We start from the raw sequence: 26,956 nt of genomic DNA, 5'->3' as shown, positions 1-26,956 counted from the left end.
GACAAGATAAGCAACACTTTGGCATGGTTGTGCTCAGTCTTTGCATAACTCCTGCGCTTTTGGGATAACTACCATGCACTTGCATCCTTGTGTGACATTGATTTTTCTTGTGTGTGTGCCTCGTGTTTCTTCTAATGGTTCCGTTGTTGCCAGAGTAGTCTTCTATCCTCAGATGGCAGGCTGGAGGATCATTCACTGCTGTGGACTGCAGGCATGCAGGAATAACCAAGGCAACAGGATTATTAGGGCTGTTGTATTTAGATAAGCCCTAAATACTAGATACTTATGTTTGTTGACCTAGTCATGTAGAGCTATCCTCCCATACGTTTTGTCCTTCTCTTCGGTCCCCATTTCCTGTCCCGGCCCCCCACCCAGGAAGTCCTGTCGTCTGCCAGCTAGACTACCAACTCTATGTACAGCCAGTCCTGCTATTGGCGACATTACATAGTCCTGTCATGATTTTAAATCTTAACTGACAACACTTGGGTGCACATGGCTTCATCACAGAGGAGCCCACTATGCCTGGGCTGCCTGAACTTTAGTCAGCACATTGTGTGGAACTAGTTTGGGAGAGAACTTGGCAACCTATGTATTAGGTTTGGACCTTTATAAGCCTTGTGCATGGTGCAAAGAATAATGAATGTGATTGTCTATTTCACTGGACGCCAGATCTGTTTGCAGTCATGTCTTTTGAGATTAAGGCAAAACACGCAACCTTTGAGGTAAACTAGTCTAGGATACTAGTTTATGGGAAGGAAAGGATAGTTTGTAGCATGTGGAGTTGAAAGCTGAAGTCCCAACTGTGCTGTGAAGAATCTTGTGCAAGTTCAAATCCTCCTGAAAGATTCAGAAACCAAATGATTGTCTAGCCACAGTTGATGGTTCGCAGCTAGGCTGCCTTCTATATGTGTCAAACTAGGCCTAGGTCATTTCTCTGTTATATTCACCCACACAGTGATTTTGCCCAGATAGCAAGATTTACTGGGCCATGGTTTGTATTCTAATTTGTGGATTTAATTTAAAAAGTAAGTGCTATACTATAGAGTGCAAAACAATACATCAGAAATATATATATTACTATCGCAGATATCTTTGAAGGACATCTCATCTGAGTGTAATACTGACATTTCCCCTTCTACGCTGTTCTTCCAGTCTTGGGTGAAGATGTCAACAAACTATTTTTCCCTGAGTCTGAAGAAGCATGTAAAATATATCATAGGTGTTAAGGGCTGACTTGTTGATAAGACTAATTTTTAAGACTAGACTTGTGTTGGATGTTGACTCTGACATCAAGCTTGCTTAGTTTAGGTTTAGACACATTCTCTGGCGGTTCCTAATATGGTTGTGGGATATGCCATTGAGTTCAGATTTACAGAAGATTTCTTTTGTCCTCGGTGTGGGTACCATATCTCCTGGACAGACTTCTACGGAGTTGTTGATCTAAGGCTCTAAGGTCACACTTGTAGATTTATGAATCCTTTTGAGGTATTGGTTTCTGCCCCATTATGGCACAGACATCAAGGTTGTGGTTGGGAGGTTTGATTTCCTATATGGTTAATCAATAATATGGTGTCCTTTGATTACAGATTTGTGATCCTAAAACAAAACAACTGAGAAACTGCAGACAAAACCCACAATTTAAACTTTATTGCATAATTATAATAAGGAGCATGCTACACAGTTGGCTTCATGGCAGCAACCTGAACTATCTCTCATTCATCAATAGTACATTTGTAGTTAAAATGCAAGACTAGATTGGATTTTGCTAGGAACATTCATAACAAAATGTGTGTGCATATATGATCAATTCACCTATACATTGTTTACATATAATACAAGTCTGTCGTGAGTAACAGATGTTCAACACCTTGACTACTTCAAAAGTTATTTCAAACCTATGCGATAAAACATCCTGTAGTCCGTTCTGAAAAAACATGGTTCTCCCTGAAAGATGGTATTGACGAACAGATGGTGCGCCAAGGGGCATTAACAAAGCAGCACACTGCATTTTAAAGATGCATTTTCACACTATTAATTATGACTAGAGTTCCATTCTTCCCATTAAATAATTCAAGAGTGTGGACAAGTGCTGATGTAAAGTATAGGTGTGTGCTAGGGGTGAGCCAAGTAAAAATGAAACATACGAGCACAGGGATGAAAAGAACGTGTGTAAGTCTGTGAAGAAAGGAACAGAGAAGCCAGGATAAAGCAATGCAACATCCAACATAACCGCAGTTGTTATCACTATCAAGATGGAAATTGATGAAAATTCACATCACTTTTATTTCTGGAAATATATGAAAAAGGTTTTTATTTCCTTTGGGTGCAGTGTCACTGTAGAGTCTTCAGATATATGCTTGGGGTTCTTTGACCAATTTATAAATCCTGTAAAAGACAACAATAGCTTTAGGAGGAGAGGCAGTCATGACATATCAGACCTATTCATCAATTTGTAGACGGAGTCGCTTCACTGAAATTAGGGGCTTTTTGCAAATGCACCCTTTGGCAATCTCCAATCACATATACATCATTTGCAAATCACAACTAATGAATTTCTACTGATGTTCCCACAAGTGTGGCCTTCACAGAATCTTCAATATTGTCTCTGTGTACTGCAGAATTATTTATGCATGTTTATTGTCAGAACTCCTTTTAGATGGCCATGGGGCGAATAAGAGCTACTGACGTCAAACGTGGGTGCTGTGGCCTTTTACTCCCAATGTTCCAGGGCCAGGCTTACTATGGGACCTGAGTAACTGGGCCAAGTAATACCCCTTCAGCACTTGACTTTCAGTGATACCACACCGTGAACAGTCGAAGGCTCTTCAAGGGTAAGTGATGCAACAGCTCATAACTCAAAATATCCTGCAGTGACCCCAATAAGATTGTTGCCCAATACTTACCTTTAGTATAAAAAACTGTATTTATACACATGCTAAATAAAGCACACTCAGTAGTTTCTCAAGCCTAGCACTCTAGTGTTTGTCAGAACTGTGCTTCCCACCAGCGGGTTCTCTCTCCCCCCTTCCCCATGTCATGCTCTGCATTCCTAGTGGATTTTAGGTGGTGACCCTAAGTGCTGCCTAATCCCTAGATGGGCATGAAAGTCTGGCTTTGGTCTTGACTTGTTGTCTCTTTGGACACTAAATTACCAAGCTACCACAAGTCTCAAATGGGCATATGGCCCTGCTTTCACCTTATCCCAACTGCGGGCTTCAGAAAAGTACAGGTGCAGGGCTGTTTCTCTCGCCCCATGGTCCACTCTGAGCAGCTGAGCACTGCGCACTTCCCACGGGTGTCAGGATCAGTTTGCTGGGACAGTTGCAGACAGCTTCTGAATGCAGTGGCTCTTTTTCCTTCGGAGCGCCTGCTGATGTCACTGAAGCAGCGGCATCCCTGCAGGCAGCTTCTGGCTTTGTTTCCGAGCCCACCCCCAGCGCTCGTCGTTGGGCCATGCGTGGTGTTGTTATCAATAATGTAATTTCAGAAGCAGCAGTAAAGTTGTCAATGATGTTATGGAACATTTCATGAGTGATGTAAAATGTGAGGTAATTAGCAATTCATGACGAGGGTGCAAGTTATAGTTACTTTAGATAACTATTACTTTTAAATTTCAGGGGTTGCATTTGTTTAAAATTGTATTTTTAACTGACGTTTCCACCTAACTACAACAACCCTTTAACCTATGTTTTTTTTCAGTGAATTTCCAAGTTAAAAAAAAAATGTAAAGTAAGATATTATTCCAAAACCTTTATTTTTTAGTGAATTTCTATATTTCGTCAACGTAAACTAAGATGCCCACCATTGTGCATGGTTTGGGTTTGGATTCATGGCTTGGAATGTGGCTATGCCTTGCCCCCGCCACCCATCCCCCTGTAGGCACCTCTGTGCTGCAACTGCGCACGGTAGACTGTCATGCAACAATATAAAGGGTATAATTTTAAGTAGATTGTCATAACAGCATAAATGATGTCCTTTTAAGTAGGGTAGACTAACTGGCTTTGTCAAAGGGTCAGAGTAAGGCAGCCTTATTGGCTATGTCAAAAGGTCGGAACACCAAAATATAAAAAAATTGACTTACTACCTTTAGCAAGGGTTCAGCACATCAGCATGTATAATTCTGCCTTATTGCCTTTTTCAATAAATTAACTCAGTAATTTATCAATAACTACAATCCAATGTACTTCCATTTACGTAGGTAGCAATGATTATTAATATCACTGTCTAACAAAACATTTTTTTTTTCAAAATGCATTTAATGACCAAGGAGACTGTTTCTTTTGCATCTTCTGTGGGGCTGCTGTGATCTGTGCAGTACCCCCATAACACTTTTATAACATGTTTGTGGTATCTGTGGTCAAACTGGGACGCAATCGAACATGGAAAAATAAATAAACGAGCCCTTGAAGGGCATAATGTGGCGCTATTGGCCCTGAGCAGTGAATAATAAATGAGCGGCTCCTGCTCATTATGTCAATTGATTGTCAAATTTTGTCCAGATCCGTCCATGGAGTCAAAATGTAAAGGCAAATGTGAAAAAAGCCCTTACAATGGAAAAACACTGCGTCTGAACAATGAGAACAGAGTGTCGACTGCCACTGAAAAAACTACAGTTAAAATGAAGTTATATTTAGATTTGGTCCTAACGGATGAACATATGTGTAAAAAAAACCTTTGAAGTTTACTTAAAAAACAGTTACACTTATGGCTACAAATTAAATACAGAAAGAAAAACCTATGCCTGTTCTACATCTTCACATTGACACTAAATGAATGCGAGGTCAAACGCGCAGAGGCATTGTTTTTGCACCATTCAGAAATTATTTGCCTAACATGGGAGTAGCCAATAACATGCATGACTCACCCATAGATTTACTATGCTAAACGATGAACTGGCCATCTCCTCTGTACGCTGGCTGCTTTCAGACAGAAGGATATGATTGCCTAGAGTACAGATTCATAGTAGAGGTATCCAGCTGCTCAAGCCTTCTTTATTAGCGCTGAAGCACAAGTGTACCCTAGCTTTCGTTGCAACCCGGGTGATTAGGGCGTTCTGTTGCAGCAGTCAGGGTTTCCTGGCTTGCTTCACAGAAAAACCTGATATATACTATCCCATCATTAAAAGCCTTGCTGAGAGGTATTTACCATACAACTATAAGAGACAGGACAAAGCACTTCCTCAGAAATTAACCTAGTCTTAGGTGGCAAAATTGGCACAAAAGGGTCAAGCGTGCAGGCAGCGCGGTTGGGTGTGCGTGGGAGAATGCTGTAAATGGCTACCTCACACAGACTTAGTTACGCTTTGGTACAGACTGTAGCAAAGACAACTCAGTGAGAATGCGGGGCTGAATGCAACACTACTTTACAGTAAGATTTGTCAATCTTTATCTGTGATCAATGTCTACAATAATTCTACAGTAATTTCGGATGAGGGTTCTGGCCTCTCCAAAACAATTCTAATTGACCCCTTCCCACCTCCATTCGTATGCCTCTAAGTCACAATTAGCTGCACAAGGCACTGAAAAACGAATTTATTTAAAACTGTTCTTACCTTCTTTATAGTGTTGAGCTGTTTTCCATTTCCATCTGTTTACATCGTTGATGTCCCATGTTCCTGTGAGAGAGCGTTCCTCCACAGACAGGACCGTTCCCAGGCCTTTAAGTAAAGACTTATACGGACAGGAGAGTAAAGATAAAAAAATAATAATATTAAATTATAGTTTAGCTTGAAATGTACCAATTAGATTTGTTTAATTTTGAAGGAGACCATCAGGGATCATAATCTATCTATTATATAAGCATTTGTTTGTGGCATCTAGTGCTGTAGATTCACATGCTGTACATACTCCTACCATCTAGTGTTCTGCTGTCTTTCGAGTCATGAAGTATTATGACTCCTCTTACTGGTAGATAAGTGTAGGGGTATCGGCTCATTGTTAGATTGTTTTTCCGTGCAGAGGGTGAGGAAGGAATGAAGCATAGGGATTGAGACGCAGATGTCCATGTGGGAATAAAGTAAACCACAGGCACAAATTGTTTCTGCAACTACCGTAGGCTTCTGGGAAGAAGGGAGGTTGTATTGCATATGAATCTACAGCCTTACATGCCACGAACAGATGCATACAGGGTAACATTTTACGTTTGGGGAATGTGTAGGTATAGGTACACAATCTGTGCATAGCTTGTAAATCAGTTCTCCCCTAAGCAGGAGCTAGCCGGATGATGTTGCACAGGGGTGGAAGTGAGTATGAAGTTCAGCTTGGCCAACGCTGGCTTGCTGGCATTGTAGGACATCCATACAGTAGTGTTTAGTGAAAGTGTGTGAGGTGGAGCGTGTAGATGCTTTGCAGATGTTAGCTACAGGAATATTATCTAAAAATGCCATAGTAGCCCCTTTCTGCAGGTAAAATGAGGCCTGTGAGGAATTGGCAAACACATCTGGCTTTGGCATAACAGGTTTGGGTCTATTTAACCAACCACCATTCTATACTGGCTTTGGAAGGAGCATGCATGTGCCCAAAGTCAGTCGGCTGTTTTCCTAGTTGGGTAAACAAGTCCGTGTCCAAAGTAGGGACGTCACAGAACTACTGTCAGAACATAAGGGGAAATCATTCCTTTGGAAGAGGAAGCTTCACACGCATTTGTGTTATGCTTCATCACCAGCAACCCCTCAACTTTTACCTCGAGGGGTGTAATTATTGGCTCACAAAATGAACTAAAGAACTTGGCCTCGGTGTAAGAACACCCTGGAAACCTAAAAGCCTGATTAACTGTAACACTAAAAATGTGGTCTACATAACAAAATGCGTGTGTAAGCTAATGTACATTGGGATGACGACCAGATGTGTGCAAACCCGCATCACTGAACACCGGAGCATCATTAGGTGCAAACCCGACTCCACGAAACTGACGAACCGCTACACTGAGAGTGGACATAGCGCAGATGAGATGGAGTGGTATAGTCTAGAAAAGTTGGCCCAGACACGCAAAGGTGTGACAAAACCCCTTGGGATCTTGGAAAAATATAGATTTTCAGGCTCTAGACAGACCTCTGCGGGCTTAATGATGAGATACCAAGGGGGAGTATTAACAGATGATCATCAGGAGTTATGGGTTGGTGCGAATGACCAGCCTATACATATGAACTTAAAGAAAGGCTCTTCTAAGATTAGTTCCTGAAGCTTGGTGACACATGTGAGGGAAGGGATGACTACTAGAAAAGCAAACTTCCAGCAAAGGAATCTTAAAGAACAAGAGTGTAGTGGCTCAACTGGATGGCCCATAAGTCTTGTGAGGACAACATTAAGGTTCCATACTAGAGACAGCGGGATGCTAGGATGGATGACCTGCTTATGTCCCTCCATGAAGACCTTAATGAATGGGACCTTGAACAGGGAGATATGTCCCCTATTCTGGAGGTAGGCAGCCACCACAGCCAAGTAAATCCTGATAGAAGCAAATGTGAGACCTTTTCCATTTCGATTTGGCAGCGTACCAGGTTCATAAAGTAGGCCTGCATGCCTTCTTGAGGATGGCCATGTGCTCTGGAGGGAGACTGAGGTAACCAAACTAAGACCTCAGGAGCCAAATGGCAAGACTGAGCTGACTGGGTGCTAAATAATGTGTCATGGTTCTGTGCAAGACGGTTCGACCAGCTGGCAGCCTGTCAAGCAAGAATATGGATATGTCAAGGAGGGTGGTGAACCAGGGCTGCCTGGTCCAAGTGGGAGCAACCAGGGTAAGGGTCAGGGATGTTTGCTGAAGTCTCAGCACTACGCATGTAAGGAATGGGGGAGGAGGAAAAGTATAGGCAAATATCCCGGACTGTTCATCCTAGGAACATAGCCCAGGGACTGCAGGTGTGGGTACCTGGATGGAAAGCTTGGGCATTTTGCATTCTTAATGGTAACAAAGAGATCTATGTCAGCAAACCCCAAATGGTGGATTTATGGGAATAGGACCTGCAGATGGAGTTCCCACTCATGGATGTGTTGCTGTATCTCGCTGATACATCTGCAAAGTCGTTGTCCACACCCGGAAGGTATTCCATTAGTAGATGGACTCTGTGGTGGAGTGCCTACTGCCAAATGCCCTGAGCTAGCACTATTTATATTTATTTATTTTGTAAAGCACTTGGCTACCCAATGGGCTTCCAAGTGCTAATACCACGGTCAAATCCAAAGGAAACAGCCAGCTACACCACATACTTGGAAAAGAAAAAAAGGTTTTCAATTTCTTCTTAACACACATGTAGTTCTTCTCCTTTCTCAAATCCTTAGGTAGAGAATTCCAGATTTTTGGGCCCAAAAATCTGAATGACCGACAGCCCCCTTGAGTTCTTCTAACTTTGGGGACTACTAAGAGGTCGAGACCGTTGGACCTGGGATCTCTGTTAGATTGATGAGGAGTAATCAATTGTTGTAAAATGGATGGTTCAAGATTATATTTGGCTTGGTGCAAAAAAGCACATAGCCGGAAACTATATTCTGCAGTTGATTGGAAGCCAGTACAAAGCTTTAAATGCTGGACGTGCTGATTGCATTGTAGTGACATTCATCAAATGTCATGCAGCAGCATTCTGAATAACTTGGAACCTTGCAGGAACGAGTTGTGGACTTCAAGTCGGGAAAGAACTAATCCCTGAATCACTATTCTTTGGACAGCTACCGGCAGTCACTGCAGGGTTTTTCTCAAAACCTGCAACAAATTGAAACAGCTGCCAGCCATCCTCTGTACTTGAGAGACATGGTAAGTTGACTGTCCAACCTAAAGCCAGGTTCTGAAATTCTGGGGACAGACGTTCCCTTTGGGATGAGGACCAGCTGATTAAGTTTCAGAGTGAGGGATTATTACTCACTATCATAACCTCAGTTTTATCTCCATTAAGTTTCAAACAGCTGGCTGCCATCCAATTGGAGACTTTCTCTAAACAGCTATTTAACCTTATAGAGGTGGAGTCAGTATCAGAGGATAATGAAACAGTCAGCTGAATATCATCCGTGTATGATACCATCTTAAAGCCAAATGAGCCAATAATGTCAAAAAGGGAGCGGATTTAAAGACTGAAAAGCATAGGACTCAGTGATGAGCCCTGAGGTGCTCCACATAACATATGATGTTTGTCCGACAGAAAAGGACCTTTACTGACCTGGAAACTGCGTTTCTCCAGAAAAGTTGCAAACCGGCCAGGGACTCTCCCTCCAATCCCAACATTTTCCATGTGATGCAAAAGAATAGGATGGGACACTGTATCAAAAGCAGCGCTTCGATCCAAAAAGATCAAAGAAGCTGAGCCTCTTTGATTCAGAACTGCTCTCAGATCTTCGTTATCAATTCACAAGGTGGTTTCTGTACTACATCCTGAGCGGAATCCCTTTTGTGTGGGGTGGAGGATATTGTCGACTTCCAGATGAGCTACAAGCTACTTGTTTATTATCTTTTCCAAGGTTTTACTGCCTCCTGGAAGATGAGAAATAGGTCTATAATTACCACCAACCTCCGGATCCAGGGAAGGTTATTTAAGCAGAGGCTGGATAATTGCACGCTTCCAGTCTTCTGGAACTCTACTTTTCTCCAGGAAGCAACTGTATAGCTGTCAAGGCCATGAGAACCATGTCCCTACCTTTCACCAGAACGCCTACTGCGGTCTGGTACAAGGGTGAACCTGATTTCATTGTACAGGCCGCCGACATAACCTCCTAAACAGACAACTGAGGGAAGATGGAAAATTCTGAATGACAAACACTGAATATGAAGTAATCTGCTAGAATAACACTCGAACGCCTTGGCTCGGCTAAGGCATCATAGATACTTTGTGCTTTGTCAAGGAAGTGAAGAGCCAATGCTTCACAATGCTCCTTTGACGGCGGTGAGGACCCACTGAGTTGCTCTAAAAAGGAACTGGCAATTGAATAAAGTTCTTTGATCAAATTTACAGATGGTTCAATTCTCTTCACAAAGTTGTCAATTCAAGCTTTACGAATGGCATAATGATATTTCTTCAGAGAGGTTTTACAAGTCTGTTTATCCGCATCGTCACAATTCGATCTCCATTTTCTTTCACACCTTTTATAAAAAGAAATTCAGTTTTTTTAATTCCTCAGAAAAACATGCTGCTTTTTCATGAGGCTGACATGTTTTACAGAGTTTCCTTGTAATTAGCTCATCAAGGGCCTTGTTTATCCAACTCTTAAACGCTGCATAGAGCATTAATGATTTGTATGCTGAACTAAAATTAGGCACAGAGTCATGTAGATGCAAGCTTCATCTGTCTATATCTAATTTGGACCAGTAACGAGATTCTTTGGAGTATACTGTTTTAGTGGTAGGTATTCCAATTCTAGGAATTGCAAACGATATAAGATAATGATTTGTCCATAAAAGAGGTATTCAATATTCATACATACATAAGTTTACCTTCAAATTTACTGTAACCGGCTGAGACAGAACAGGATCCTCCCCCTTTTCATATAAATGTCTGATCCGTAGGAGAACACGATCAAAGTCTGCACTTGCACTATTTAACTGATCTGAAAATGATAAACGAAATAAAATATTTTTGATGGTATATGTTACATTTTTGGTAAAAAGCAAGTTTTTGTAGGCAATTAACAGCACCACAGGAACATAATAGAAACATTATATTGTTACCAACAATGACTATCCGGTGGATTCCCACCAAGAACCTACTTGACAGTGCCAGACGTTAAGGGTGCCAAACAGCGGTCAGGAGAATCGGTCCATAAAACTTTTTTGTGCAGTTGTGCAGGCGGGAGGGTGGGGAGCTGGGGGTGGGGCATACAAGGGGGCATTGGAGGGTGAATCTTGCATGCGGTGGCTCAGAGCAGAAGATATGGTGCACAGCTTCTTTGTGGCATGAGGCAGGTACAGTTTCCCAATGCCACTAAGGGCTGATGACACGGACCCTCATTTTGTCTTTATTAATCTATTGGTATCTATTGCCCTCATTAAGACCTTGGCGATCTTTTGACTGCCTGGGTTATTGTGACGTTATCACCGCCAACAGGCTAGCGGTGTATACCGCCACATTATGAGTTTGGCGGGTTGCCGCTACCAACCTGCCACATCTCCACCCATACTGCCATGGTAGAATGAACCGCCGGGCAGAGATGTACATCTCCGACCCGGAAGTCCAGAGCAGAACGCTGGTGGCATTATGAGCCAGCCTACTGCCATGGTTTCCGCGGTGGTAGCACCCCCACGAAAACCATGGCGGTAGGGCTACTTGTGACAGTGAATTCCTTCCCCCATCACATGTAGACGGCTCCCCCCGCCCTCCCCAGCAAGCGCCTGCCCCCCCCCCTCATCCTACTACACACAGCACCCCTACACACATAGCGCCCCGTCCCGCATACATGCACACACACACACCCCCACCCTCTAACGCACCACACATATACCCTCTCACCTCCACTTTCAGAGACACATTCAATCACACTCATCCATACACGCATTCACTCACTCTCATTCATGAACGCATTCACTCACACTCATCCATGCACGCATTCACTCACACTCATCCATGCACGCATTCACTCACACTCATCCATGCACGCATTCACTCACACTCATCCATGCACGCATTCACTCACACTCATCCATGCACGCATTCACTCACACTCATCCATGCACGCATTCACTCACACTCATCCATACACGCATTCATTCACACATACTCACGCGCATTCGCTCACACTCATTCATACATGCATTCTCTCGCACATACTCACACGCATTCACTCACACTCATCCATACACGCATTCACTCACACATACTCACACGCATTCAGGCACGTATCCACACAAACATACACGCATACTCACACGCATACACACTGACATGCAGACACGCACTCACTGCAACATTCATACATGCATTCACTCACACGCATACAACCATGCATACACCACAACACTCACAGACGCGTTCACACACACACACACACATTTATACACACAGGCAGACACCACAAACAACACCCCCCACCCTGCCTTCCCTGTCGGACGCCAGGTGAGGTTGTCTGGCAGGGAACGGGAAGGGGCGCTGCTACCGCCGGCAGCGCCACGCCAGCAGGACACTGCCAGGCTGTGTTTATGGTCTTAATATGGCTGGCGGCGTCCGTCTGCCAGGACGGTGCAGGTGGTAGCACCACCCAGGCACCTCCGACCGCCAGCATGGATACTGCCCAGGGCCGGTTTTAGCGTTGGTGGTGCCCAGTGCGACAGTCTTTTCACACCTCCCTCCCCACCCTGTGACCACCTCCTCAGATCCCTGACTACCACTCAGCAAATGTGCCCCCTCATCTATCCATAGCCCCCCTTTCACATACATTCATTTGTTTTAAAGGGCTTGTAAAGGCTGGCTTTACTAATCCACTGAGCTATCTACGCAAAATATAATTCTGTTCTTTGCAGCAGGTACATTCACCCTCTTCACTACTTTATGGAGAGTCAAAGCTGCCATTAGACAAACCTCCCATATCTCTCTCTCTGTAGCAAGAACATTAATCACAAGAGGTATCTTGACATTTTAATTGCTTCCTGAAGACTGGACGCATAAGAAACATTTCAGCAGGTGCTTTTAAGTTGCAAGTTTCGTAAGTTATTGCTAAACATAGCGCCCTCCCTGAAGTCATCACCTGGTGCAGCCGCACCACTTGCACCACCCTAAAGCCGGTCCTGATACTGCCGGATGTCCGCCCACAGTGTGGCGGAAATCCGGCAGTACCTATTATATGGCGAGCAGGAGACCGGTCTTCTGGCGCCCGTGGCTTCAGTGGTCTTAAGAAAAGACCGCCAAAGTCATAATGAGGGCCTATGTATCCTCGGTACCTACCTATTGTATCAACAAATTTATAAAAAAAAATTAAAAGAGTTGTCAGGCTTTGCAGCTTCACACACCTTTACTTCTGACTTCAAAATGTGAAAGTAGGCAACTGCTTATAGAAAAAAGGTTGCAGAGTAAGAAGAGACTGGCTTGGAACTCCTGTTCATTCTACCGATTTTCACTGCAGCTTCAGTTGCTTGGTGCAAGCAGCATTGCATACAATAAAACAGAGTGGGCTGTGGGTAATTTTCTCACTCCTAATTGGATGGCTTTTTGACTTTCTCAGTTGCTTGCTCTTTAACAGATGGCTTTTCTCCATATTCTTGAGTTTGTCTTGCCCCAGGATCGTTTCTTTATCCTCACTTTTGACTGGCTGCCTTGTGTCCTTCCAATTCTGGTGTTACCTAAATATTTTTCATGTTTTTGTTTAATTTCTTATTTAGCACTCCATGTGAGTGCATATCCTGCTCAGTCTTCTACTTCATGTACACACTTAGAGCATGCCTGTGCTCTTTCCCTATCTTCTATGAACCGCTCACTGAGGATAAAAATTTGCTTGACTTCTTAAAGGCCCGCTATTGCCCAAATAGTGTGCTTGGAGTTTCCATGGATTTTGTCCCGCGGCTCTTCCCTTTGGCAGCTACTGAGACTGCAGGTTCTTGGATCCTCCACAACACACCAGGCACCTGATGGCATGCTTGGTTATGCCTTAATGTTGTTCCACAGCACTAGTGAAGTAGCTGGAGGGCTGCAGTATATTTTACAAGTGTGCATCATCTTTATGACTGCTCTTTCTAGGGCCACCCCACTCATTTGCGGCCCCTTGTGTGCCACCCTTAAAAATCATTACTTGAGACACCACTGTACAGCACTTTTCTGTGGCTCTTGGAGCCCTCTGTCAACAGTCCCCACTGTAATGTCGGGCGGTCAGTGACTGACCTCGACAACGCGGCGCAACGGCGCAGGGTGAATAATGCGTGCAGACACCTGGTTGGTTATTAACCCAGTCGCGTGGTCGGGTCCGGCCTAGGCAAAGAGCATCTGCGGCCCGGCGTGATGCTATCGGACCGCGGTGCTGCTCCCTTTGCCTGCTCTGACCACGCCTCCTTTATTTTTATATCCCCGGGCCGGAGACCTCGGGGCAAACCATAAACAACTGAAACAGAGGTAATATCTACCTCTTACATACGGGGACTCTCCAAGCCGAACGCGCTTGGGTAACCCCCATCGCTAGAAGGTGTTGGACGGTCGGTTACGTCACCGACCAGCGACACCACATTCCTCCAAAAATTTATAAAAAACAAACGATACACAATGTAATAACAAAGTTTCATCCTTCACATAGGTGATCACGCAAGCGTGTGGAAGGGCAGGGATTATTACGCAAATTGTATTTGGTAACATCGGACCGGCTATGGGTGGAACCCAAGTCTAAGGGGACGCTCGACAGTCCAGCCGGTGTCTGGCCTGTCGGCTCTTCCCGTCGACTAGCGGGTGGGCAAGTTGAGGTCATTATCCTCGACCGGTAGTGAGGATGGGTCATCATCACCATGTCTGCAAGACTCTCCTCGGAGATTCTCGCCCGACTGGTAGAACCTTTTGAAAAAAGATATGTTGCGGGTAACAGTCTCACTCCCCCGCTGAGCTAGAACAGCAGACTCCTTTCGGCGAATGATCGTCCAAGGGGCAGTGTCGAAATGTGTGCGGAACTTACTTCCTGGCAAGACGTGCTTCAGCAATACCTGATCCCTGATGGTGAGGTCAGACGGAGTGGCTTTACTGCTCTGGCTGGCACGTTGATTGGCTGCATGCCGCTTCTCTTGAGCTTGGTCTTGACCCAGGGCGGGAGGGTTCCACGAGGGGTGATGGAGGATGGTGTCCATGGATGCCCTCCCAACAATGTGACTCGGTGCCCTGTTTGTAGTGAAGTGGGGCGTCTGTCGATAATTGCACAGAAATGAGAAGATGGCATAATCAACAGCCTGATCGCCAGCAACGGCAATGCAAATTACTTTATTCAGCGTTCGCATAAACCTCTCGACCTCGCCGTTGGCCTGAGGCCACCGGGGTGTGATCCGTCGGTGACGAGTGCCAGTGACGCTCAGGTACTCCGCTAACTCACGGCTTTGGAAGGGTGGACCATTGTCTGTCTTTATTTCGGATATCAAGCCATGAGTGTCCATGGCTTTTTCCAGACCCGATATCACAACGTCCGACGTGAGGGCCGGAATGATCTCCACCTCAGGGGTACTTGGAGAAATCATCGATGAGGACCATGGTGTGGCGACCATCCGGTAAGCTCCCAAAATCAAGGCTAGCAGACATCCAGGGCCCTTCTGGGGAGGACTCAGTCTCGATGGGGGCGGGCTTGCTTGGCTCCCCAGTGACCTGACACCACACACATGATCTCACCAGGTTCTCAACTTGTTCGTCCATGAGGGGAAACCACACCTTTGACCGCAGGCACCCTTTCGTTTTGACCATGCCTTGGTGGCCGTTGTGTGCCAGCTCGACTGCTCGGGTGGTGAGGTATGACGGGATGACTAGCCTGTTCCCTCTCAGTATGCATCCTTCTGCGTCAGTTTTGAGCTCATCTCTGACATTGTACCGACTGCCTATGACGCGCTGGGATTCTGAGGTCAGCAACAGTAGTTGTTTTTTTGAGATATGCCACTGATTGTTCCTCATTGCTACAAGGACCTTTTGTAGGCACTCATCATCTCGAGTGGCTTGCACAATTTCATCCATTGACATGGCCATTGGTCTGGACCGGTCTGTGACGTACCTAACATACTCTTCGGTATCTCGTGCCTCATCAACCTCTGTATCCGAACCCGCTCGTGGATGTCTCGACAGGTAGTCCGCAGGGTTCTCAGACTCTGGGCGGTACGCCAGCTGGCAGCGATAGTCCTGCAGTTGCAACATCCACTTCTCTATTCTCGGCGGAGGTTTTGAGGCGGTGCCGTTGAAGAGAGGGAGTAAGGGCTTGTGGTCGGTGGTCACAATGAATGGGCGGCCATAGACATAGATATGGTAGTGTTTACAGCCCCAGTGCACGGCAATGGCCTCCTTTTCTATCTGAGAGTATCTCTGCTCAGTTTCGGTAAGTGACCTGCTGGCGTAGGTGACTGGGGACCACATCCCTTCTGCTTGTTCCTGTAGTAATACGGCACCTAACCCCTTTGGTCCAGCATCAACGGCGATCTTTGTGCTCCTCTTTGGGTCAAAATATCTTAGAGTGGTTTCGCTGGACAGTGCCTCCTTGATGGCCTCAAAGGCCGTTTGTTCCGCGGATTCCCACTTCCATGGTTCAGAGGCTTTTGTTAACCTCTGAAGTGGTTGGGTGAGGTTGGACAGATCTTTGATGAAGTGGCAGCAGTAATTGACCATTCCGAGGAAGCTCCGTACTTCTGTGGTGCTTGTGGGAGGGGTTGCATTCTTGATATCATTCACCTTGGCCGGATCTGGGGCAACGCCACTTGCTGAGAAAGTGTAGCCGAAGAATTGTATCCTGTCTTTGAGGAACTTGCATTTCTGGCGGTGCAAGGTGAGTCCAGAATCCTGGATGCGCTGTAGGACATTCCGGAGGTGAGAGTGGTGTTCCGCAATGGTGGGCGCGTGGACGAGGATATCGTCGCTGACGTTGATGGTTCCGGGCAGGTCAGCTAGCAGTTCCTGGATGACGTTTTGGAACACCTCTGCGGCACTAGATATCCCGAAGTTTAGTCGCTTGTACCTCCTTAGCCCGATGTGTGTGGAGAAGGTTGTGATGTAGCGTGAGTCTTTCGCTAACACCAGCTGGTGGTAAGCAGATCGGAGGTCTAGCTTTGAAAACCACAGAGATTCGCTGAGCTCTCCCAAGATGTCATCAATTGTGGGAGTCCGATGTCTTTCTCGTTTGATAGCTGCAGTGGGGAGGCTTATGTCCACACATATGCCGACCTCCCCTGGTTGCTTAGGTTTACGTGTTACCACAATGGGTGAGACCCACGGTGTGGGCCCGGAGACCCTTTCGATGATACCTGCCTTTTCGAGGTGGTCCAGTTCTCTTTCCACTTGGGGCCGGAGGTGGAATGCGACTCGTCGGTGCCGGAGAGCTACTGGCTGTACCGTCTTGTCGATATGGAGTTTGATCTTGTGGTCTCGGAGGCATCCGATCCCTTCGAATATTCCTTCATACCTCGCTAACAGGTCCGTTATGGATTCTTGATGGATGCTGAATGCGAAAGTAACTATTGCTAGTTCTTCGGCAGCTTTGAAGCCAAGCAGCATTCCTCGTTCTTCTTCGGTCACGTAGACCTTCGCTGGGTGGACCGCAATCCATGGGTGAGGGTGGTTCGGAACATACCCTTCAGGGCCAGTGGAGTGTTCTTCCCATACGCGTAGACCTTTACACTTGCCTTAGTTAGCGTTGGGATTTGCACCATCCAGCAGTGTTCTTCTGCGGCTAGGAGGTTGATGGATGCTCCTGTGTCCACTACTGCAACTGTCTCGTGTGTGCCCATGTGGATCTGACACCTTGGCAGTTTTGCTTGACGAGAGTGGGTGTTTTTGACTGTGAAAAGGGAGTGAACTTTGTGTACCATAGTCTTGTCATCGTCCATGTCACTCCCCGGCTCTGACTTGTTTGATGCAGCACTTCCTGCCGCGGTGTTGACTGACGCATTTCCTGTTCTGGTTCTTTTGGATCTGCAGACTTTTGCGAAGTGATTTGTCTTCCCACAGCTGGAGCATATCCTGCCTCTCGCTGGGCATTCCGATGGTTTGTGTGGGACACCACCACAATATCCACATTGCCTTGCTTGAGTCTTATTCGGCCGCTGTTTGGATTTGCTCGTGGGTACCGTGATCGCGTTGGCGATCTCTTCTTTTATGGGTCGCTGTAGGGCCGCCTCCATGTGAGATGCACGGGCTCGTGATAGCTCTTTCGTGCGCCCCATTTGCAGGATGTCCGGTAGAGACTTTCCGGATTCCTCTAAGATGCGTTCTCTGAGCTTTAAGGAGGCACATCCCTGGATAAGTTTTCCTCTCACTTCCTCTGTCTCATCATTGAACCGGCAGGTGCTGGCTAACTCTCTCAGCCTCATGTGGAATCCGTCCAGTGACTCTTCTGCTTGTTGTCTGGCCTGCCTGAATATGAATCTCTCATAATCTGTGTTGACCATTGGCTCGAAGTGCCTGTTTAATGCAGCTATGAGCGTCGTGTGTGTTTTTGGGGCACCTTCCACAAGATTTTTGGATATTTTATATATGTCTCTCCCTCCTATATGGATGAGCATGGCGCGCTTCTGGTCATTCGCTACCTTGGTGGCTTCGAAGAAGAGGAGTACTCTTTCCACCCATTCCTTCCATTTGGGGGCTTGAGCAGAAGGGGCCCCTTCAACAATGAATGGCTCTACCGGAGGTATGACAGACATAATGGCTGGTTGGAACGGGGTAAGACCATGGCATCAGACAGGCGTGTTTTGCAGGTATTGGCAGTGCTGTAAGGTGGTGCTGATAGGTTTTGTACCACGGGCACGGGATGCAGAGGGCGTCAAAGTACTCACTGTTGTTCGAGGTGCAGCAACCCGTGAGGGATGGGCGTCAGCTTTGAGAGGGCTGGCCTTGTAGATGGGATCCTGTGGTTTAAGGATCCTGCACCAGCATTCAGATGCTTTGGAGATTAGATTGCCAGGCCTATTCCTGAAAATGGCACGAGCACTGCACGGTAGGCGGCCGCCGCTTTGGTGTCCCTGGAATGTGCGAGTAATTGCACCTGCCGCACGAGCACTGTGTGGTTTGCGGCCGCTGCTGGGCAATTCTCGTGGTGTGGAGCCGCCCTCCTCGTCGCCAATGTAATGTCGGGCGGTCAGTGACCGACCTCGACAAAGCGGCGCAGGGTGAATAATTGTGCAGACACCGGCTTGGTGATTAACCCAGTCGTGTTGTCGGGTCCGGCCTAGGCAAAGCGCATCTGCGGCCCGGCGTGATGACACTGGCTTGGTGATTAACCCAGTCGCGTGGTCGGGTCCGGCCTAGGCAAAGCGCATCTTCGGCCCGGCGTGATGCTATCGGACTGCAATGCCACTCCCTCTGCCTGCTCTGACCACGCCTTCTTTATTTTTATATCCACGGGCCGGAGACCTCGGGGCAAACCATAAACAATTGAAACAGAGGTAATCTCTACCTCTTACATACGGGGACTCTCCAAGCCGAACACGCTTGGGTAACCCCCATCGCTAGAAGGTGTCGGATGGTCGGTTACATCACCGACCAGCGACACCACACCCACCACTCTCCCACCATTCCCCGCTAAGAGAACCTCTGCAGGCTGGACGCCGCTATTCCCTTTGCCAATGGTGGATGCTTTTATAATGCACTGGCAAAGCCAATTAGGGTTGTAGTGCCCTCTTGAAAGATATTTCTTATACTTTCAAGATAGCCACCACACAGAGTGATCCAAATTGCTACTTGGCATGACCGACTAGTGGTCATCTTTAAAGGAGAGAATATGATGTTTTCATAAGATGGCTGCCATACTGCATGATGCAACGCTGGTATCATACCAAACTGCATTATGCAAAGTGGCAGCAATTTTGAAAGTATTAGTAACTGACTTTCAAGATGGCAGGCTACCACCACTGGGTTTGCAAGGCCCGCCCACTTGAAAGAATCTGGCATTGGCAAAGCCAAAGACGGCCAACACAAAGCATTGGTAAAAAGAGGCTGATTGACTCTGCCAACGCTTGTTATTAATTAACTTACTGGACACAATATGGTCCGCATTTTAAATGCCAGTGACTGCCAGGAATTATACTGTCTCGACCGATCATGTTCAAAATAATGACCTAGTCTGATACGGAAAAGAGCATGAGAAACCTTTTCCTTCCACATTTACTACTATAATAGATTGGCACAATGCACTCCCTCTCATCGTCTGATGTTGTTCACTGTTTCAGCAGCTGAAAAGAGCTCACACTGTGTAACTCATCACACTGATGGAGCACACCTTACCCATACAGGTCTCTTGGTGCTGATATTCTCAATGCCGGGGTAGATCCAAGGACGGAACATTCTGCAGCCTGGAACTGGGAAGGTCATTCACCTTCGAGGTTCTCACAGGGGCAATGAAAGGTATCTGTGCGTCTTAATTTCTGCAGTAGAAATAGCAGCCATTCCTAGCTTCCTAATGGGAACGCACCACAAGTTTCTAGCAAAGAAATTACATGCACTGCATTTTAATTGGCACTTTAAAGCCAGAAACTTCCCTATGGATCACATATGAACCACCAGAAGTAACGCCCCAGATATCAGTCATTTTGTGGGTTTGAAGCATTGTAATCAAGGTACTGACAAATTGGAAAACAGAATGAATAACAGAAACTATTTAAAAATGTTTAGCAGGACATATAGTTAAAATGAAAATTCTAACAGAAACTAAAACATTTATTGTAAGAAAAAAACATTTTATTTTTGAATTATGTGTCTTAGGTCTTCAAACTGCAGAAGATTTCAAACGGAGTCATACCTGCAGTGTGGGCGACCAAATGACGTCACTGCATGAATTATTCATTCTTCTAACGCTAAGAAATTACAATAACCAATGCACAAATTACAATACAAACCTTTCAATATGAACACTGCAACCCCTTCCTCATGAAGCATTTAAGGGTCTTTCCACGACCACACATTTTTAGATTAAGATCCACCTTCAATTATAATTGCGTATCATACTTGACACATATTTTAAAATAAAACGTACCTTTATGAATAGTCTGCATATGCTCTGTATGGTTAGATTTATATTTCCACCCAGGAATGCTCAGGATCTGGAGATGAAGGTTAGGTGGCAAAATTACAAAATCCTCAGCAACCTCTTGAGACAATCTCGTCTGACTTCCTTTGCTCACTGCCATATACACAAGCAAAAATAAATGGATGCAAACGCGACAGGACACATACTTCAACTTAAAACCACAATCTAATAACTATTTATTGCACAGTACAGAGGTTTTCTGCCAGTGTTCAAATGTAATCTAATAAGTAATTAAATAAGTTTCTGCAGCGCTGCCAGGAAGAGCAAGACGGACAACACGTCACTGGGGTATATCAGGCAGCAACTGGTGTGCTGCCGTCAGTTCCTGATATTCATTGCATGCCCCATCAAGGCGTGTGGAGAAGAACGGAAGGGGCCACAAAAGCGACAAGTACAGCACATAACATGTTTGCATACCATTAAATTTAATTAATTAGAGCACAAGCTCACTGGGGAGGATGGAGGGTGCTGATGGGTGGACAAAGTGATAAGGTATGAAGTTCTCCAACCATGCAAGCAGAAGTACCTGCTACCAATAGACTTTATAGGCAACAGAGCAAGAAGGTCAAAACAAGGTTCAAATCACACTGAGGAACAATAAAAGGAGTGAGAGAGAACAGTTAATATAAACCTTTCAGAAAACAAGCCACTAGCAGCGATTTAAACAGGAAAGGGTTATCAAGAAGACACATGAAAGCAGAGAGAGCTGCTAAATAGTTTTCAATTGTAGCCACTGCCAGGCCCTTCTGAGCAAGGGATAATGCAAATTTCAGTTTCAGGTGAGTTTTAAAGGTGTTGATGCCTTCCGACTCGCCCTATTGAACAAACCTAGCCCAGTGGGCCCCTTAGATGGATGCATAGCAGGCTCCTTTGCTGCTAGGATGAAGTCAGTGACCCTATGTGAGAGGTAAAAGAACACTTACCGGTGCTGCTCAACCTCTAGGTGTGCAGCTCACAAGAGAAGGTTCACTCTATACAGGAAAGAAAGGGGTGGTCAAATGCAGAATGCCAACAAATCGGAGTACCAGATCATCCCTGGCCAGTCTGAGGTGAGTAGAAGCAGCTACGCTTGATTGTTAGGCACCTTTTGCAGCACTTTTGAAAGATGTGGGAGCAGCAGAAATGCAGACAGCAGGCACTGAGACAAGTTGAACCTGAATACATCCCAAAGGGAACCATTCAGAGGGAAATGCATGGACAAAACTGAGGACACTCCCTGTTGTGTGCCGTGGGAAAAGAAAGAACCTGGAGAAGACTGTCTTGGTCACTTCTAGGTCTAGCTCCCAGCCATGGTCCTCTAACGAGAAGCACAATCCGCCAGAAAACATGTTAATGAAGCCAGCTAGGTGAGCTGCTAATGGAAAGATTCCCCTTTGCTCCATCCACTTCCACAGTTAAATCACTTACAAACGTAGGATCCACAACCACACACCGCCCAGTCTGTTGATATAGTGAACAATGGTGGTACTGTCCAATAAAGTATGTTGCTCCTTGAAAGGAAGATGGAAAATCCCTCAGGGTAAGACTGTCCACCCACAGTTTGATCACATTTATATGAGGATGATGCTCCGATACAGACTTAAGGCCACACACTGTCATGTAATCCAAGAGAGTGCCCAATCCCAGTTATGAGCTGAATAGGCAATCACTCAGAAGGCTGGAGGGGTCCATTCACCAGTGTTGATCCTCATAGACCAAGTGCAAAATTTGCACCTGAGCCAAGAGTCTTTATGTAGAAGTCGTTGCCTCCTCATATGCCACGGGAGGGTTCTTGTCTGCTGTCATGAGGCTTAACAGGCGACAGACCTGAAGGACCAGGATCTGAGCATGGGCCAGATATCGCAATCATTGTTTGAATATCTGTGATCATCTGTGGAGGAGGGAAACGCTTCACAGGTGTTGTGTTGAACACTTCCCCAACAAAAGTCATCCTCTGTGTGGGAGTCAAGTGTCATTCAGGATGTTGATGGTCTAGCCCAGGTCGTGGAGAAGAGTCATTGTTGCTGGAGATGTTCCTGACTCGGCACTGAGGACTCTGTCTTCACTAGCCTGTCATCCAAGTATGGACATATAGCTGCAAGCTCTTTGTAAAAACATATTGGACTGTCATCAGTTGAAACAGGAGAACCACAAACTGATAGCGCCAGGATACCACTGTGAGCGCAAGTAACACCAGTGAGTGGGAAGAATTGGAAGATGAACGTGGGCATCTCGGAGACCTAAAGACACTAATCTTCACAGTTTAAGGCCAACAGGACCTGGATCAAAGACAGCATTTTAAACTTGTTCTGGCAGATGAACAGGTTCGGAAGGAGGAGATTCAGGACAGACCTTTATTCTATTGTGGACCAAGAAGTAAAGGAAGTAAAGGCCTATATACTTTATCCAGAGGCACAAGTTCCATAGTCCTTTCTTCTACCAATGCAATGAATTCTGCCATCAGGATCGAGGAATGAGCTGGTAAGCATACTCTTAAGGAAGGGGGGTGGGGCCTGGTAGGAAGGATAGGAACTGAAGGGACGGACATCCATCAGTCTGTCATCATCACCTCCCACTGGATGTCAAAATGAGGGCCCCCCTGCTAGATGATGATGTTGGAAAGAAGGGAAGTCAGTAAGGTTTGGAAGAAGTACAGCCCACTATGGACAGTGGGGGCTGGGTATGTGACTGCTGCTGGCGTCACTTCTTAGATCTACCCCTGTCTTGAAAGAAGCAATACATCTGCTGAGGCATTTGTATACAATGAGACAGCTGTAGTTTTTAGGACTGTACAGCCCTAGAATAGACATAGAACCTTTGATATTGTTGGTGAAATTGCAGTACAAAGGAAGTCAGGCGTAAGGAACAAGGCGTAGCTCTGCTGTTGTTGAAACATTCCAAAGAGATGGACTTCTCTACGAATAGCTGTTCTGCATAAAAGTACATATTTGACAGCATAGTCTGGACTCTGCCTGAAAATCGAGTGAAAAACTTTCAAACATGTTGGCACAAGGAGACAACTGTAAAAACATACTGTGTAACGGTATCTGCAGAGTCAAAGCCACATTTCAGGACATGTTATGAAGAATCTAGACCACCACTTCCCAGGTCAGAGAATGGCTTCTTCTGTGGTAGGTTTATAGTAAGTTTCACCCGTTCCATTAGGCATGGTCATAAACTAGGTCCCATTAGTCAGACGGGAAGCCAGAGGCAAAAACATTTGAACAGTAGGCGTCAACCTTTAAGGACTGCGTGTTTGGTGGAGTAGTAGAGAAGACCTTTGGGTTTTGAGTAGACATCTGAACCACAAGGCTCTCCATTACTGAAAGGGAAGACAAAACCTAAGGGTAACCAGGAGCAAGTCTATGGTGTCTGGTGAATGGCCCACAGACTGAGGAGGCCCGAAAAGGGCTTCTCCCCTGTATCCAATGTAGGGCCTCTAAGAACCTCATTAAATGGGAGCAAAGGCTTTTTAAACACTACTGTAGACTGCAATATTTTCGCCATAACATAGTCCGTTTGAAGGCCTCTGCTGCCTTCACAATGGTGGCACTAAAGGGTGAGGCTTTTCCGAAGGGGTAGGAAATGTCCCTTAAATGTCCCTTTCTTGTGAAGTATATAGACGACTGTACTTTGCCAGTCCAAGTAAATGTTGGCATCAGCATTGTAATGTGGCAGGAGATAATCAGCATCTGAGTCATCATCCACCGTGTTGCCATAAACCTTATCATTCATTTTTTTTAAAAATATCTAAATCTAAACTGAGAATCTCCTCTACTCTGCCAATCTTTGAGCCCTGGGAGGTCCACACAACATGGTTAATCATTACAATCTGCTTCTCCAGACACGCTGCACTTTCTGTGTTTTTGTCAGAAGATCTCTTTAGAATATTCAAAAGAAGGTGACTTGGGAGACAGAGAGAGTCCATTTGAAAGCCTCTCTGTGGGCCTGAGGCCACAATTAACTTCCACTCTACAATTGCTTCAGGTGCATGGAGGCCCAGGTGTCACACTCCGAGGTGTCATGTTCCGAATACCCAGACAATATTTGAAGAATGGTGGGCAGAGCGCACAAGCAGTGGTTGTGTGTGTCCAAAATTAATGTCTTCTTGCAACAGTATCTGTAAGGCTTGAAACCATAAGTACTCTGAGGAGGCCACTGACCTAGCTGCTGTCAAATAGCTGACAAATTTCTTGGTGAAACACAAGACAGCCGCCCAGACTGCAGTCATGAGCTGCTGAAAAACAGGAACTGACATCTTTGCCCCATTTGGTACCTAATATGCCCTAATATTGTCACTTCTGGTGGCAAATTAGCCACGTGACTCCACTTGATGGCACTGAAGAGTCATTGAATGACAAAAGGTTTTCAGGGCAAGTCTTGACTGGAAGGGATAGTCACATGGTGAGAACTCTACAGGAAGATGTATGGATTAGAAATATTGGTTGTACTACTGAATATCTACATCAACAATATCGAAATACAGGAATATAGAGGGGCAAAATATAAAAAGGTAGGTGCATATAGGGAAGTAGATTTACTATTCCTAACTCCACATACCTTGAAGATATATGTACCTTGTAGTTACATATTTGTGGATTTAGGTAAAGAAAATCTACGCTTACTTACCTATCTATATTTTTTTCCGATATTTGGTCCCCAATGTTCTGTGCAACTGATATTGTGGGTTCAGTATTCAGGGTTCACACCCAGAAATACACAGTGGTGAGATCATTGTGGTGAGTGAGCTGCTTATTGTTGCTAAGGTGGCATCTGCTATCTCTCCAATGTCAGACTACCTTTGAAACAAGCAATTGCAATGCAATGGGTCTCGCATTTGGTAGAGGTAGAGTTATTAGCATTGTAAACTTCTAACTGGACTTTTCTTGCCGTATAAATTGAAAATTAAAAGTAAAACAGTTTCACACAAGTGAGCAGACGGCCGCCATGAGCATGAGTGTGAAGGAGACACACAAAAGGAAAAATAAGTTCGCTTGCAGTTAAAGTTATCAGCAGCAATTAGCCACCTAACAGGGGCGATGGCCAAGGTTTTAACAAAACTGCCCCAAGGAAGAACAAACAAAGCATTTATCAATTATAACAAAGGATTTTTTGAAAGGCATGCACACGAACGAGTGAGACTGATGGGCGTACGGTGGATGTGGTTAAAAGCCCAAATAGATACCAACACGTCGGAAAAGCAGCGCATGCGCGCTGCTGTGCTCTACTTAAAAAACAGCTCACATTTGATATTTAAATGACATTTAAATGGTCCACTTTCAGTTGTTGATTGCCTTACTCGGGTATAAAACTGGTAAAAATGAAGTTAAAACTTTGCCCAGGCAGTGTTATTGTCCCCAAATAATACGCTTGGGATAGCCCTTCCTCTGCAGCATGAAAACAGCCAACTTATTTAAATGTAACTAAGACAGTGTAGATTAAAAGAGAGCACGTAACATAGCTTCATTATTCACACACATATAAATAACATCACAGATACTGTACTCAAAACAGGAGTTATTTAAAGGGGCCACTTATAGTATTTAAAAAAAACTCAATATGCTACTACTCTTAAGAGTTGATGATTTGACTCCTAGCAAGATATTTACATTATTTATGTATAATGTAAAATACTCTTTTGTATGGGTCTTTCCCAATGACGTCTCTAGACAAAGAGTAAAAGATATCCCATATCCCACGAAAGGGTTAGCGCTTATAAAGAAACATTGGAAAGTGATGCTTACTCCAAAATAAAATAAAATATGCTAGTTTGTTTGGCAAAGAGTTATCCCAAATGGAATGTCTGTAACTGAGAAGCAAGCAAGTGTAGGAACCAAAATGTGTGCAAGAGTGGAGTGCCAATGAGTTTAGTCTCTTCTCAAGCTAAAGTTAACTCTGCTGTCTGGTTGAACATAAGCATTTGTCGGGTCCCAGCCACAGGGAAATTAAGGTGTGGCACCACGTGTACTTGGACATATACCTTTCACAGATCATCAGGGGGAGGGTTTTATTTTTTTTAAAAATGTTTTTCCTTCTGGTGGTGCAGTGAGGTACAGTTATTTTTTCTGCAGCTTAATTAAGCTTTTTACATAAATAGAGTTACAAACATATGTGGCACTGCATAGGGCTATATGATTTGGCTTGTGAAAGCGTGAGAAACAATACCCACAAAGTCATATGATCTTGTTTCTTCTTTATTACTCATTCACCCGATTCAATCCTCTGGTGGAAATCAAGAGAAACAACATTCAAAAGAAAGATCTAAATTAAATCTAAAATGATTTTCTGGGAGGTACAACAAACCAAAAATGTATGTTCATTAATATACAAAT

At 45.1% G+C, this 26,956-nt stretch overlaps 1 protein-coding gene across 1 annotated transcript in view; it reads right to left on the bottom strand.

Annotated features, from left to right (window-relative positions):
* Positions 1 to 1,625: 1,625 nt before the first annotated feature.
* The window catches only part of MAN2B2 (mannosidase alpha class 2B member 2), a 369,901-nt gene continuing 344,570 nt past the window's right edge, over positions 1,626 to 26,956 (bottom strand). The window contains exons 17-20 of the mRNA XM_069203167.1: positions 20,592 to 20,738; positions 10,417 to 10,529; positions 5,552 to 5,669; positions 1,626 to 2,385 (exon numbers count right to left, since the gene is read on the bottom strand). Coding sequence (XP_069059268.1) covers positions 2,282 to 2,385; positions 5,552 to 5,669; positions 10,417 to 10,529; positions 20,592 to 20,738 — 482 coding nt within the window. The 3' untranslated portion in view covers positions 1,626 to 2,281. The remainder of the gene's footprint in view (positions 2,386 to 5,551; positions 5,670 to 10,416; positions 10,530 to 20,591; positions 20,739 to 26,956) is intronic.

The sequence above is a fragment of the Pleurodeles waltl genome, chromosome 1_2, assembly GCF_031143425.1.
Source record: "Pleurodeles waltl isolate 20211129_DDA chromosome 1_2, aPleWal1.hap1.20221129, whole genome shotgun sequence".
Lineage (NCBI taxonomy): Eukaryota > Metazoa > Chordata > Amphibia > Caudata > Salamandridae > Pleurodeles > Pleurodeles waltl.
The sequence above is the reverse complement of the archived record's forward strand: the minus strand, read 5'-3'. Positions and strand labels throughout refer to the sequence as shown.